A 14,547-nucleotide genomic window follows, 5' to 3' on the forward strand; every position below is an offset into this window, starting at 1 on the left:
TACCATGGCCGCTAAGCCAATCAAATCCCTCGAATTGCATTATACAATGATGCAGTTTTTGATAATGCTGCTTAGTTATATGAAATATCACATAATGTGTGAATAGCAGAGATGAGCAATCATAAAGGAACTATCATTGCTTTGTACTGGTTGAGTTGCAGTGGTTGTTCATACATGTATTTTGTTTTGAGAGGTTGATTTCTGGGACAGCTAGCTAGTTTCCCCTGGAGTGGGGGAGTGGGGGGGGGGGGGGAAGGTATGCCCCTATACACATGTGGGCTATATAGGTACATGTGGCACCAAAGGTTTGTTTTTTGAGCCTTTTTAGTCTGAGATAGGCTATAGGTTTTGACCATTTTGGTCTTAAGTAGGGTAATTAAGGCTGGTCTTGATTGTACTGGGTATGGTTTTCACATGGAAAATGGGGTTGGAAAACCTACACAGCTCATGCTCACATGTTTCCCACTTTCATCTCGGTCTTTAAACAAATTTAGGTTCTTGTTTATTTGTGGCGGGTTAACATATGGTGATTTGGAGGATTTGCATCTGGTCTGAAAATATAGGGTATTTAAGAGGCTCTACTTCGGCCAAGAGAGTTGTTCTCATGTTAGAACTTTTGTTTAGCTTTAAATTGACATCGAGGGACTCTACAGGTCTATGAGTCTGTTTCGTAGCTTATGAACTCTACAAATACAGTTCGGCATCACTAATAACAGTGAACAGCTTTTCAGGTAAAGTCATAACCAGCTTAAATGTTGGGGAATTTGATCCCTCAAATCACAAAGTACATGTGAATATGGAACCATATTTTTTACATGAGAACTAGTCTGTATTCATGCCAAATTAGAGTGAATGCAGAGGCATTTTGATGCCAAGGCCAAATCATCAGTTACGCTCTTCTTGTATTGGCGCCCTCCAATTGTTATAATAGCTTTCTTTTGTAATTTTGTTACAAAACTGCCATCCTCTTTGTCAGGTATGGGGGCAACAATTTCCAGCCACACCCAAGGAACCTCTGTCAGCGAACACGGCAAAGGAAAATTAGAGTTCACTCCACAGAATGAAGCACTGTTAAATGACATTGTGAAGCAAGTTGAGGCACTTGTGAGTTCACACCCGAGAGAGGCTGAGACAATCCTTAAAGAACCTTTCAAATGGCACAGTACTCTTATTCCTGACAACTTTGGAGAGCTGAACTTTGGATCAATGGGATTTCAGATAACGTATGCTAAGATTTATAAACTTTGATCAAACTTTGTTGTGGCAGTTGCCTGTTCTGGAGTTCGAATGGAGACTGGGGACAATTTTTTCAAAAATTTCATGTAACCAGAAACTGGAGTCCATCACAAGAAAGATCACATTAAAAATTAGTCAGTTTACCAAGTCTGAGATTTTGCCGTTAGATTGCAATCATGTGAAGGCTTTCAAAAATCAGAAAAATTAGAGACTTTGTATGTTACATTAGAGACTTTGTATGTTTGTTTGGGCAACCTTTTACAGGTCACAGCCTGGTTACCACGCAATTATAAAACATAACCAAACTTGGTAAACTTCTTTATTTTTATGTGATCATTCTGGAGATAGGGTCATTTCTTCATATGATGAAATTTGAACAATGTGTAAACATTAGGACCCAGTCCCTTTATGAACTTGGGAATGGCAAATTATAGCACTTTTAAGTGAATTAATACTGACACTAAAAAACTGTTGTTCTATTCTTCTTGTATTGTCACAGTCATAGTGATGTGAAATCTGAAGCAAAAACACCAAATGGAGAACATTTGCTGTCTATGGATAAGGTAAATATGTGATTATAATAATTTGTTATAATTTATTCTTTCTTCATTTATTACTTTATACAAATATAACGAAGTGCCAAGCCAGTCATGGGTTCCCAATCCTGCTATAATGAATTTGTGGGAAACTTAACGACCAGTAAAAATTATCTAATTTTTCATTGTATTGGGGCTTAATTGGCTATAATCAATTAGTTTAGCTTACATTAATTTTCTTTATACGATAGAACCCCGATATAATGAAGTGCCAATAGACTGGGAAACAATGGGGGCTCATAACGAATTTGTGGGAAAATAACCAATAATTTTTTATTTGTATTCTGGTTTGGCTAATAAATTAGTTTGTTGACATTAGCCTTGAACCAGTATGACCCTCCGATATTCCAACTGTCTCATGCTTATCACTACAGTGCTGCGCCCCCACAATAGGCAAGTGTACCCCTCCTATTTTGACGACCCCAGGTATTTGTCTTGTCTATTTAAGTTCGTTAAGCTTCTGTTCCGTAACAATTAATAATTAATAAATATTTACATGTCTGTTGTTTCAGGATGGCGATCAGTATGCCCTGAAAGTCTGGACATTTGAGCAGATCAACAACGTGCTTAAAGTTGCAGGAGAAAGAAAGTGCCACGAAGCTCGGGCATGTCTAGAAGGTAATACAGACTAATTTATCATTAATTACATTTTTACTACATGCACTAAAAACAGCTTCCAGTGGAAAAAATTGAGTTCGTTCACTGTCGACTAGTAATACCTCAGCATGGGCAAGCTATGCCCTGCATGGTACTTAGGTAGGATTTCAATTTCATGCTGTGGGCAGAACACCTTTAACTTTCAAAATGTCAAGGTTCAGGAGTGAAGTCTTTGTCCAGTCTTTGCCCAAGTTGTATCAAGAGTGTCAAATTACAGTGCTAGCCACAAGACCATTGCATTGATCATTTCAGTGTCATGGTTTGTTACATAATAAATGCACTTCTTACAGGGTTTGTACAGGTCATGGAAAACCTGGAAAGTCATGGAATTTTAGAATTTCATTTTCCATGTCTAGAAAGTCATGGAATTTTGGTGTGGGTCATGGAAAGTCATGGAAAATGATGTTTATTAAAAAGTACAAAATAATTTTTTTTGCCAAGAAAATAGTAAAAACATACCTAAAATGAAATTAAAGATGATTTCCAAGAAAATGGTCAAATTTAGGTAATGGGAAGCTTGGAGAAGTCATGGAAATGTCCTGGAATTTCAAAAGCTCAGAAGAGTATGATCCCTGTTCTTTATAAGAAGTTCATTTATTAGACTAATGTGCAGGAGCCTAATGGTTCTGGGCATGTTCGGCTATCAATGAACAGATTAAAATTTTGTGGATTAAAACTTAACAATGCTCAGCAAGAGATGAACTCATTAAAATTAGTGAGTGGCCAGCTGACTTTTGTTTTAAAGAATCAGCATCCTACATAATAAAAATTAATGTGATACAGTGTAAGTGTGGCAATTATGCCGAAGTTGATGGATAATGATAATAATATAATAATTTAGTTCATTCTTAGTCATTTACAGTCCATGACTGAATTCCTGACCCATTACAATTCAAGGATTAATCATAAGAAGATCAAGATGTTAATCTATGTTCAAAATTCCTGCAGAAAATCCAGATCCCATGGTAAATGTGATGGGTGCAGCGTATGCCTCAGTCAATGGCAGTGACAGGCCTCTGTTGAAAGCACATGCTGATCTTGTCAAAGCACGTGAAGACTCGGCCGAGAACGTTGAGGAACAGGAAGCCAGATTTTCTCTGACATTGCTCATCAGTGAAATGGACAAACAACTTCTGGTGTCGTCACACAACACCATTGCAAAGTATGTGTACATGTCCTTTTAGTTTCTCTATTGGAGTAACATCTGAGTGACATATTGGACATTTCCATTAAAGTCATTCCACTAAAGTCCACCCTCAGTCGGACCATAAAATCTGGGATCAATTTAATAGAACTTTTACCAGGGGTTTTATTTTAAGCCAGGACCCACGTATTGTGGCATGAAATTTACTAGATGAACATGGTACCTGCCTTTGGAGAGATTTAAAGCCAGTCTAAACAAGACAAAGTAATATACATGAATGGTGCGCATCTGTTCACTATTGACAACTCTCCTACCACAAAAATAATAATGAAAACCCTGCTTTTCTGCTTGTAGTTTACAAGCTGGACTGTTGGTTTGACGTGCATATACATTAAAGGAACCCCATGAAAAGTTAAAGACTTTTAGCAAATCAGAATAAAGTTGTCATTTAAATCATAAATATTGTGAAGATGGATCCTTGCAATAAATAATATTATGATTATACAGTATGTTAATAATATCAAGTCTTTCTTTAAAACAATCAACCTATCACAGCGAGAGAAGAATCAACGCTAGCTACTCTTGCGACACAGACACGTGGATGAAAGACGACACCGTAGCGTAATGACAAGCAAATAATTAACCTACTTCAGCACTGCAACAGTACTATATTAATATAGTATACAGTTGAAAAACTAGAAAAAAATAATCACATAAATTTACATATAATATTTGGCATTTGAGCATGCATGTACATGTACTGTAGCCATAATAACCAGTGCATTAGAAATGCAATGAGTTGAATTTGTTGTTGCAACAGTACTTATAGATTTATCACTGTTACCTGTCTGAGAATGACTTTCATTCATTTGGTATTTTTTTTTCTGATTTTGTGGTATTCATAATTCTTTGCAGGGAGGTCAGGTTGAATCCAAGTGCTGTACAGGTAATCAACTTTTGACAAATCAAGTTGAATTATATTTATACAGATGTTTAAGCATCAAACTAAATCTGTCAATGATAATAAATTAAAACAATAATTCTAATGTTTTGTCATTCCCAGGCTGATTATGAACTTTTGAAATCATTTGCTGGAGAAGAAGGCAAATGTCTGGAGTATATTGAATGGACACTTGGTAAGTTGCCGATATACCTTTGCAGATAATTAATTTTAGTAACTGTCATTTGCTCTACAGCTGTATTTCCTGGGGAGGGATGATTAGTCCCTCATATGATCAGAGCTACAATAGGTATGGCTTTAATGAGCCGTTCTCTGAAAACAGGTACATGTACATGTATGGATTATACAGATTGGTTCTGTTCACTGATCCTTTGATTTTTGTTCCCCCACTTCCAGATCACCAATTCAGTAATGGCTGTCATGCGCCGCCATGGCAACAGGTTCATGGTGATATCAGCTACCTAGACGTGAAGCCTTTTGACGCTGATAAGCTGACCATCACGGCAAATACAGCTGGCTACTTCCTGAACAAAGGGTTGACGCAAGAAGGACAAGTCAACTATGAAAGAGATGGAGAGGTTTACCCAACTCTTGTGGCACTGCTTAAGGCTAAGAGTCCTCAGTTTGCTTCTGCCATTGAAAAGAAGGTATATATTACATGTATGGTACTCTTAAACATTGTATCCATAGGCAATGGCCTAGCACCCATAAGTCTCCTGTAGTTCAGTGGTAAAGCATCAGAATGAATGATCGGAAAGTTATTAAGGCTTGACTCCTGTTGGCAGAACTCGGATTTTCTTTTTCTGAGTATGCCAGGGTCTCTGACTGAAGAAAAATACCTTTGTCATGTCATCTGTTGTTTGTTTGTTTAGGGCTGAGCTGATGGAGAGTCCATCAATCATCAAAATGATCTAATTAGCAAATCACTCTACTGGAACAAATAAACAGCGGCTTGCTTAGGTTTACTGGTTTCATTTTCTTGACATACAAAAGGCTTTTTTTGTTGTTGTTTTGAACTTGATCAACAAAAGATTTCCAGAAGAAATTGACAGGTGAGAAACTTGGTTTTTGCATAAATTATTGAAAACAAAGCAGAAACCTGCGGAAAAGAAAAATGCAGAGCAATGTTTCTTAACTGAATTGAAGTCCACATGCCCAGTTTCAGTTACTTTTGAGCAAACCAAAAAATGACCAAAAATCCAGGATGATGTCATTGCCCAGGGCCCTTCAATTAATTGATGTATCTCGATCTCCACCCATTATATTTCTTTCAGGCTAATAGATACTGTAACTATACTAGCAAAAACCCACCCAGCTTCCAGGCCCACAGTTCTGTCTTGACCTTTGCCATTAATTCACCACAAACAAAAGAGATGCAACACTTGCAAAATATTTTGTTAAGGTCGCATCTCTCTTCTTTGTTATGAATTACTGCACATTCCTTGTTATTGCTTTAATGATCCCTTAGCTAGTATATGTAACACGATGTAGTATTCATTTGATAATGGCAGATGAAACTGCTGAAACATGTTGTCTTTAAAATAAAATAAAATTTTGTACCTTTCATCAAATTCCATCATCAGCTTTTCAACCTGCCTGATCATCCCTTACCCTAGTTTTTCTCTTTGTTAAGCCTGATTTATTATTGTGTGGTTCCAGGAAATATTCATACTCCTCCTCCTTCCCCATGGAAGGTTCTCTGTTTGGAAACTCTCTCCCTAAGCCCCTCAAATTATTTGGAAATTAAAAAGTTTAGCTTTAGAGTTCTACTCCCCTTTGCTCCCCTTTGGAACAATCTAATTTGCAGTAACCTTTTGTGGGAGACTAACGGTAAATACGATAAAATGAAATAAATAAATAAATACAAATAGAAAAATCCAGTGGCTTCGATTCCGCAGAGTATGTGACTCTTTCATCCACTGTTTCCAGATCAAATTGGAATTTGAGAATGTTTGCTTTTGTGGAGGGAGGAAAACCGGAGTAGCCGGAGAAAAACCCTTGGAGCAGGGATGAGAACCAACAACAAACTCAATTAACCCACATATGGTACTAACACTGGGAATCAAATGTGGGCCACATTGCTGGGAGGCGAGCACTTTCACCACTGCTCCATCCTTGCTCCCCTAGTCATTCATATGTTGTTATAATGTTCAAGCAAGGGACATGGCCCACCAACTGTCACATCATCTTGCATATGCATCTGACAATCTTAATTTTGAAAATTTGATCCTTTTACTCATGGCCATGTGATTGTTCTGTTTCTGCAGGAGTTTGCATATTATGGTTCAACGGAAGTGAAGCAAGACAAACCTGAGAGGATTGAGGAATCTTTGAAGGAAGAAGAAGGCAATGGATCTGCTGGAGAGGAAGCTGCTGATGGTGTAGAGGCTAAAAACCAACAAAAGTTAGTCATCTCTAAGTCTGAAAAAAATCCATTACGTTATAAATTCTTCTGCAAGCTCATGTTGCAGTTGTGAAAAAAAAAACCTGTAGAAACTTTAGGCTTGGACAATCCCACATCTGTGCTATTTGTGCAGTGTTTTACATGTAAATAGCTAGGGAAACTATACAAATTATGAATACCAGTGTTGAAACCACAATGACCTCCATATCAACATTCTGGCAAATTTAGCAGCCTTTTAATCCTTACTCAAAATGCTTGTCAAACAAAAACTTAGTTGAGTTTGCCTTTATTGTGGTAAGTTTCAAGTACAATGTACAAATATACCATCACATTTTTCCACTATGCATATGCCACACATATCTAGGACATTCAAATCTTAGCAGTATGCAGGATGGTTGTTCCATGAACCTAGTTTAATGGCCTTAGCTTCCTGTAGCTCAGTGGTAGACCAGAAGCAGTCTCTCTTTTGTCCCCGATAGTCTGCAGGGAAGAATGCAAGAGATTTCAAGGGGTACCTCGAATATCTTGCTCACTCAGTTTTTTGCATTCTTTCCTTGGGTTCTTGAGCAAAAGAAAGACTGCTTGCAGTCTATCTCATTAGTATAGCATTTCAACTACACTGTAGTAATCAAAAGGTCTTAGGTTCAACTCCTGATAGGAGCACTCAGATTTCATTTCCAAGTTTACTTACTGAATAATATTCTCAACATACATAATATTTCTCTGGATTTTCTTTAGTGCTGCAACAAAGACGAAGACCACCAAAGGCAGCCAAAAGAAGAAAGGAACAAAAGGGGGGAAGGCCTTTGAGTCGTCTCCACGCTGGAAAAACATCAACATCGAATTTGGCGCAGACCTGGTTGGAGCGGAAGAGTAAGTGTCATGCTGTACATTCCCTTCATTAATGGCTTTTAGAAATTATTTTCAGTGAAAAGGCTTACATGTTTAGTAAAATGGAGTTTCTAACCGCTCGTTCGCTAAGCTGCCTACTTTTAGATCCCAGCTGTTTTCTCTGAAACTTACTGAGAACTCTGAAGAAAGAAAACTAAGTTGGCATTCTTGCAAAATTAAACCCTTCGTAGACTTAATTTCCACTGTCTTAATTTTCATTGTAGCTGTCTATTTGATGACATAAAGAGTGCTTGAAAATTACTAAGAAGAAAGAGTTATTGTTTCCTCAAGGAAAGGTTATATGTGGAACTTACAGTTATTCAAGAGAGTGAATAAAACTTTGAGCACAGCAAAACTAGTAAAGAAAAGTGAAAACACATAGAATGCGAAAATTCAAGGAGAGAAGAGAACCTCTTGTTATCAAGGCTCAGAATCCAAGTCTCCACTATGTGTGACATGTCCAAGCAAAGAAAAGCTTTCAGCAGTGAAGACATTAAAAACAAAGGGCCCATTATTTAATCAAAGTCTAACTTTGAGTCATCTCCAAGTCTGAAAAAAAGTCCATTATGTTATAACTTCTTCTGAAACCTCATGTTGCAGTTATGAAAAGAAACCTGTAGACAATCAGTGGGCCACCAAATCTGTTTATAAGTGGTTTATTTAAAGAAGATAGATAGTTTCTAGTCTGGGATGAAAGCCTTCTTGTTACTGTCAACAGTAGACAATGTTTAGATATAATTGTTGGCAAAATTGAAAATAGCTTAGAACGTGGTTTTGTTTAACACCGTTTAAACTGTCTTTTCATAACTGACGCAAAGTTTTTATCTGCAATATTTCCATTTATTTATGGTAGGAAAAAAGACCAACCAAAGGACAAAGCTACTGCCGATAAGAAACCTCCCTCAAGACTCTCCAAAAGCAGGTAATTAATAAGATGCTGCTATACGTATTGCAAAGGCTCTTGTGCAGTTCCAGAAAATATCCAACCCCCCCCCCCCCCCTATGGAAGGTTTTTTGTATTGCCACCTCCGTCTCCCCAAGAATTTCCAGTTTTGCTTCTAAATTTTTCACTTTTAAGACCCCCTTTCCACTAGGAATTTCCGATGACCTTCCACAGGGTAGGTATGAGCATTTTCTGGAACTGCTCCTTTTACAGCCCCACATAAAACTTCTATTTTGTAATATGCAATATATATTTGCAATATGTAATATATGTCTGTATCTCAACTGACCTCAACAGCTAAAACCTTGTTCAAAATATCCATCTCACACGAACATTGATCTTCCATAGACTAACATATCTCTGAAGAAGACGAAAAAATTTAACTTCCCATATGCAAAATTGACTTACCGTGTAGCATGAAAATTTTGCGGGTTCTAATTTTTGCGAAATTTGCGGATTGACCTCGATTCGCAAAAATTAGTTCCCGCAGAAAAATTAAACACCCGCAAAATAAAACGCCGCAAAAATTAACTCCCTTCATTCAAATTTAAAACTCCGCTTTCAATAGACTTATGCCACTGGAGCGATATACATTGGACTTAAACAAGAACATCAACATGATTTTTCATTGGAAAAAGCAACTAGAGCTGTCAAGAGTAAAGCAATTCAGTACATTAGATTGGCACGAATGGGTCATTTGAAGGAACGCACAGACTCGAATCGTGCAGCAGACTAACCATGTTCTAGTGGCGCATCTGCGGCGACCTGCACAGAAGTGCAGAAGTTCAACTGAGCAAGAGTGTTATTGTTATCGACTGAGTCTGTCTCATTGCGTTACAATAGGGCATAGTTTTGCATTTTAGCAGGCCGCTCCCAGTTAGGTCTCAAAGTACATCTTTCACTCGAAAGCCCCTCTGTATGCTTAGAAAGGTTTCAGCTACGGTAATTCAAAAATTCATACCGCTTCTTATAAAATAATATACGGTAATACTGGTCGTGGTAAACCATATTAACGTAACAGTGTTTGGCTGTGCATGGTAGGGGTAGGCTTTTTGTTTTGTTGTTGTTAATTCCCTTTGCACACTGAAGGTATTACAGTGATATGTCTCTAATATGTAACTAGAGTCAAAATGTGACTCAATTGACCGTACAATAAACGTTGAAAATATTCAGGTTTCTTCCACTTAAATATTCTGCTGCTTGAACCAGAGCATTGCAAAAATTAGGTTCTAGCAGAAATTTCAGTCATCTCGAACGGCAAAAATTTGTTCCCGCAAACCACAAAAAATCGCCAATCCGCAAAATAAAACTCCCGCAAAATTTTCGTGCTACACGGTATTTCTCTCAAACGTTGACATTTTTAAAAGCATGTAGTCTTATACGATGACTTGAACATGTTCATAAGGGTGTTCGCTTAACGCACCAGCAACTCAGAGGATATTGTTTCAATCTCATCCAGGCTTTCAATTAGGATTCTTTTAAGGCTTCCTTGCCACTAGCAAATCATTTCGAGCCTGTACAGTGTACCTTTAAAAAAGCTATCAACAACAATAAAGTTCTCTTTCTCTTTGATTGAAACCTGTTTGTTGGTGGTTTGCCTTTTCAGAGAAGCTGGAAAAGTTGGCCGAGCATCAGTGCGTTCCCAGGCAAAGGGTGACATAGAGGAAGACTTCAGCGAAAGTTCCTCAGAAAGTGAAGAAGAGGAGGAAAGCCAAGACAGAAGACAGGTAAGTTAGAGTATTAGGTTACAATTAAACTTGAATCAAAGTTCACATCAATCCAGGATTAATAGCTTAACCTGGCTTTGAACAACAGTTTTTGATTTTTCTTGCAGGAGTCCAATGCTGATCTTCCATCTGAGTACTGGCAGATTCAAAAGCTTGTCAAGTATCTGAAGGTACACTTTCTTTGGTTTATATTTACAAGGTTCTGAATGGCAAAGTGTCAACTTCAAAAAATTAATCATGCAATTATAGGATTTGATGAGGTATTTTGGAAAGGAAAATCATCTCAAACTCATTAATAATTCATCAAGAGAAAACAAAGAAAATCACCACCGTGACCATGGTTCGGATACATGATGTATTTGTTCGATCTTATTACCATAAAATTTTGCCAACTTTACCCTTGAATTTCTCCAAGAATTTTTGATCATTTGAGGAGCCATATCCAACACTCAAAAGAGTGTCTCATCGAATATCCAAACGAATATCCTTGAAAGGGATTTGCTGAAGCAAAGACATGCAAAAATTACAGAGAGATTTAGGGCTTGACGTTTCGGAGTCATCTTGACTCCATTATCAAGAGAAAAAAATCTGTTTGTGAACGCGGATATTTTCAGCTCTAGCCTATTTAAATATCCGCATTCACAAACTGATTTTTTTCTCTTGATAATGGAGTCAAGATGACTCTGAAACGTCGAGCCCTAAATCTCTCTGTAATTTTTGAATATCCTTGAAGTCGTTTGTTCTCGGCTGCTCCTCATTTTTTCTACTTCTCGTTGTTTGGATATCTGATGAAACACGCTTTCTCGTGTTTGATATATTACATGAACAATGTCCACTCACCAAAAATTAGCTCTTTGTTTGCAACATTTGAGGTATGGGTCTAAAAGCTTTAAAATATATAACAATATACAGAATTTTTTTCCAAATTGAAGCTTAATTACAATGTATCTCTGAAAAATGCATGGTTACCCCCAATTATATTTTATTTTTTGAACTTCAATAGCCCTTGTTATTAGATCTCCTTTTCCTGCAATTAGTCATATCCTCACAAAAATACATTTAAATCAGTATGAATATCCCTCAATATGCAGAATATAATAAAGAGGAGGCTAAATTGAGGAAAAAGGAATTAGATGAGTCAATAAAGAGATTTAAAATTACATTTACGGCAAACCACAAATGGTAGAAATGAGCATGTGACCATTGTTATCCTTCATTTGCTGCTCGCTGTTTTCAGTTTCTCAGTAAAATTCAGTAGTTCTGCGTTAGCATGAAAGGTCAGAATAATTTTGTACTATTCTCATCTACTATAGACTACGAGTAGTCCCCCATTTTTCCTCAGGGATAGTAGGGCGAGCGAAACGCGAGCGCGTGTGAAAATCACCCCACGCGAGAAAAGGCGACATGTGGCGGGGAGAGAGTAAAATGAGGGACTACAGACAAAGCCCAAGCTTTTGACCCTTCACGGCTTTTTCTCTCTCCCTGCCGCATGTCGCCTTTTCTCGCATGGGGTGATTTTCACGCGCACTGCCGCTCGCGTTTCGCTCACCCTACTATCCCTGACGAAAAATGGGGGACTACTCGTAGTCTACATCTACTACTAATTTTTTCAAGAAAACATAAACGCGAATCTCATGTTTGCCATTTGCAGTAAATGTGATTCTAATTCTCTCTAATGTTCAACTTTTGTTAAGGATTAATGTATAGTTGTATGATTGTTTCATTGTAGAGTGGAAATCAGACTGCTACTATCATAGCCCTGTGTGCTATGAGGGATTTTAATCTTCAGCAGGAAACCTGTCAGTTGGCCATAAGAGATGTCGGAGGACTTGAAGTGTTAATAAATCTACTGGAAACTGATGAAATCAAGTGCAAGGTGCTTACAGCAAATTTCTATTGTCTTTCGGAAGTTTTGTTATTCTTTTCTGTTGGTTTGTTGATTTGTTTGTTTGTGGTTTTGAAATTCTGACATTAGGTAAAAATAACGTCTTAAACTCATTAATAATTTATGAAGAGAAAACAAAGGAAATCACTGCCGTGAAGGACATTTGGAAAATGTGATCTTAATTATCATAAATTTAGGGAACATTAGCTTTGAATTTTCTCGAAGAATTATTCATGGTTTGAGAAGTTATATCAAACACTTGAAAGAGTGTTTCATCCGGTTTCCAAACACCAAGAAATTGGATAAAAAAAACTCGGTTGCGTCTCGCTTTTTCAACCCATTTCTCAGTGATTGGAAATTTGATGAAACACTCTTCCTTGTGTTTGATGTATTACTTGTACCACTTCCCCCAACCAATTCAAAGAAAACGTCAAAGTCAATTCATCTTTTTTTTCTTTTTTGCCTCCTCAGCACCAACTACATGGTGCTCCACCGATTTGCTGCGTTATGTTTTGCATTTGTTTAAACTGGTCAGAGTGATTTCTTAGGTTTTTCAGACGTTTTTACGACTCTGAAATGAAAACCCTTCCATGCCATAACTTCTCAGACATTCAAAGAGCTAGGCACAACACAACTCAGTCCCAGTTTCCAACGGGATGGTAGATAGAGAGACACTGGGAACGAGGTCGGGTAAACATGTGACAAGTTGGATCACACACTCAAGTTTCAGTCTGACCTTTAAAGTGCCACTACGACGAAAATTTTTACTTCCATTTTCGCCCTTTTCGTGTTCCAATCCATTTAATGAGTTCGTAATTGCAAAGATAGCTAGTAATTAGCTTTATACAAGCTTACTGATCCTGGGAATACGTGGCCGAAAACCGTCGAAAACCCGTCCGCCATTACTCCGACGGCAAAGTGACGCCCGTGGTGATTCTAAAATGCGGTAACTTGTATGAGATCTTTGTGTGACGTCATATGCGCATCGAACATCGTGCGTTCCTTGTAAGAACTCAGTAAACCTCAGTAATCGTAAGTCCTAAAGTAAGTGAATAGGCAAGATTATTTGTAAGATTCGCCATCCAGTTTGGTGAAAAGCGATCTAAAGGACAATTTTACCGAATATCTTGGATTATAATTTCCCTGGCGCTGGATTTGGAGTTGTATGACTGCAAAGAATACGCTTCGAAGACACGCGAACAGCTCATTCAAGCCTGGGATTTACATGTAAAGCTGAAGAAGAAACGAATTCACTCCGGCATTTACTCAGCAACTGTATTGGAGGTAGACATATGGTTATTTAATATTCTGGATATGTTTTCTATTTGGGATTAGTAAACAGAACCTAATCACTATTCGCAGCAGCACTTGAGCAACAAATTATTGAATAGGATGGATAACTCCAGACCAATACATGTTGATGTTATGTTGGTGGCATGTATGGTGTTTGCATGTATCAATCAAAGCTGCATGATGAGTCAATAAAAAAAGAACTATTAACCTCTTTTTTTATAGTTCAATAAAGCTTTGACAAAACTAAAATGATGTATAATTAACTTCAGTTGAAAAGTGGGTAGCTGTAGCTGTAATATACAGAATATTTGCAATATTACAATACTACAGGGCTGTCATCTACCAAGTATTACCTGGTTAGATCCCTTCCTCATTCTACAACAACTTTCAAGCAGTAAATGAAGTAATCATGAGGGGCCTAATATTTTAAAGCCACAGTCCAAGTAACATTCAACAATAAATTGTGTAAAGCCCTCAAATGCAGCTGGAAAACTAAAGATTAATAAGAAAGTTTAGGAGGACAGCTAAGGAGGAAACCTTAGTAGGCTTGCATCATATCTCACCCATTTTTGTTATTTCAATAATGTTTGTTCCTTGGTCAATGAAGATGTGTGAATCTGAGTGAAACAAGCAAACCAGCCTCTTGATCTCATTTAAAACTGACACTATAATTGTAATCATTTTACATGTTGAGTGTGAAGAGCCAGCATAACACTGTGCTGTAACAGTATTGTGTATTTTCCCACAAAATCACACAATGTTCACAGGCATAAAATTGAAATATTAAAGTTATGAAAGAATGACCATCCT

The 14,547-nt window shown here is 37.5% G+C and overlaps 1 protein-coding gene across 1 annotated transcript in view; it reads left to right on the forward strand.

Moving 5' to 3' along the window:
* LOC146455064 (outer dynein arm-docking complex subunit 2-like) overlaps positions 1–14,547 on the forward strand; it is a 29,712-nt gene that overhangs the window by 933 nt on the left and 14,232 nt on the right. The window contains exons 2-14 of the mRNA XM_085094702.1: positions 977–1,223; positions 1,736–1,799; positions 2,345–2,450; positions 3,438–3,651; positions 4,549–4,579; positions 4,697–4,769; positions 4,991–5,241; positions 6,862–6,998; positions 7,737–7,871; positions 8,743–8,811; positions 10,439–10,559; positions 10,667–10,729; positions 12,289–12,435. Of these exons, the coding sequence (XP_084950828.1) occupies positions 979–1,223; positions 1,736–1,799; positions 2,345–2,450; positions 3,438–3,651; positions 4,549–4,579; positions 4,697–4,769; positions 4,991–5,241; positions 6,862–6,998; positions 7,737–7,871; positions 8,743–8,811; positions 10,439–10,559; positions 10,667–10,729; positions 12,289–12,435 (1,656 nt within the window). The 5' untranslated portion in view covers positions 977–978. The remainder of the gene's footprint in view (positions 1–976; positions 1,224–1,735; positions 1,800–2,344; positions 2,451–3,437; positions 3,652–4,548; positions 4,580–4,696; positions 4,770–4,990; positions 5,242–6,861; positions 6,999–7,736; positions 7,872–8,742; positions 8,812–10,438; positions 10,560–10,666; positions 10,730–12,288; positions 12,436–14,547) is intronic.

The sequence above is a fragment of the Pavona decussata genome, unplaced genomic scaffold, assembly GCF_977016875.1.
Source record: "Pavona decussata unplaced genomic scaffold, jaPavDecu1.1 SCAFFOLD_286, whole genome shotgun sequence".
NCBI classification, from domain to species: Eukaryota; Metazoa; Cnidaria; class Anthozoa; order Scleractinia; family Agariciidae; genus Pavona; species Pavona decussata.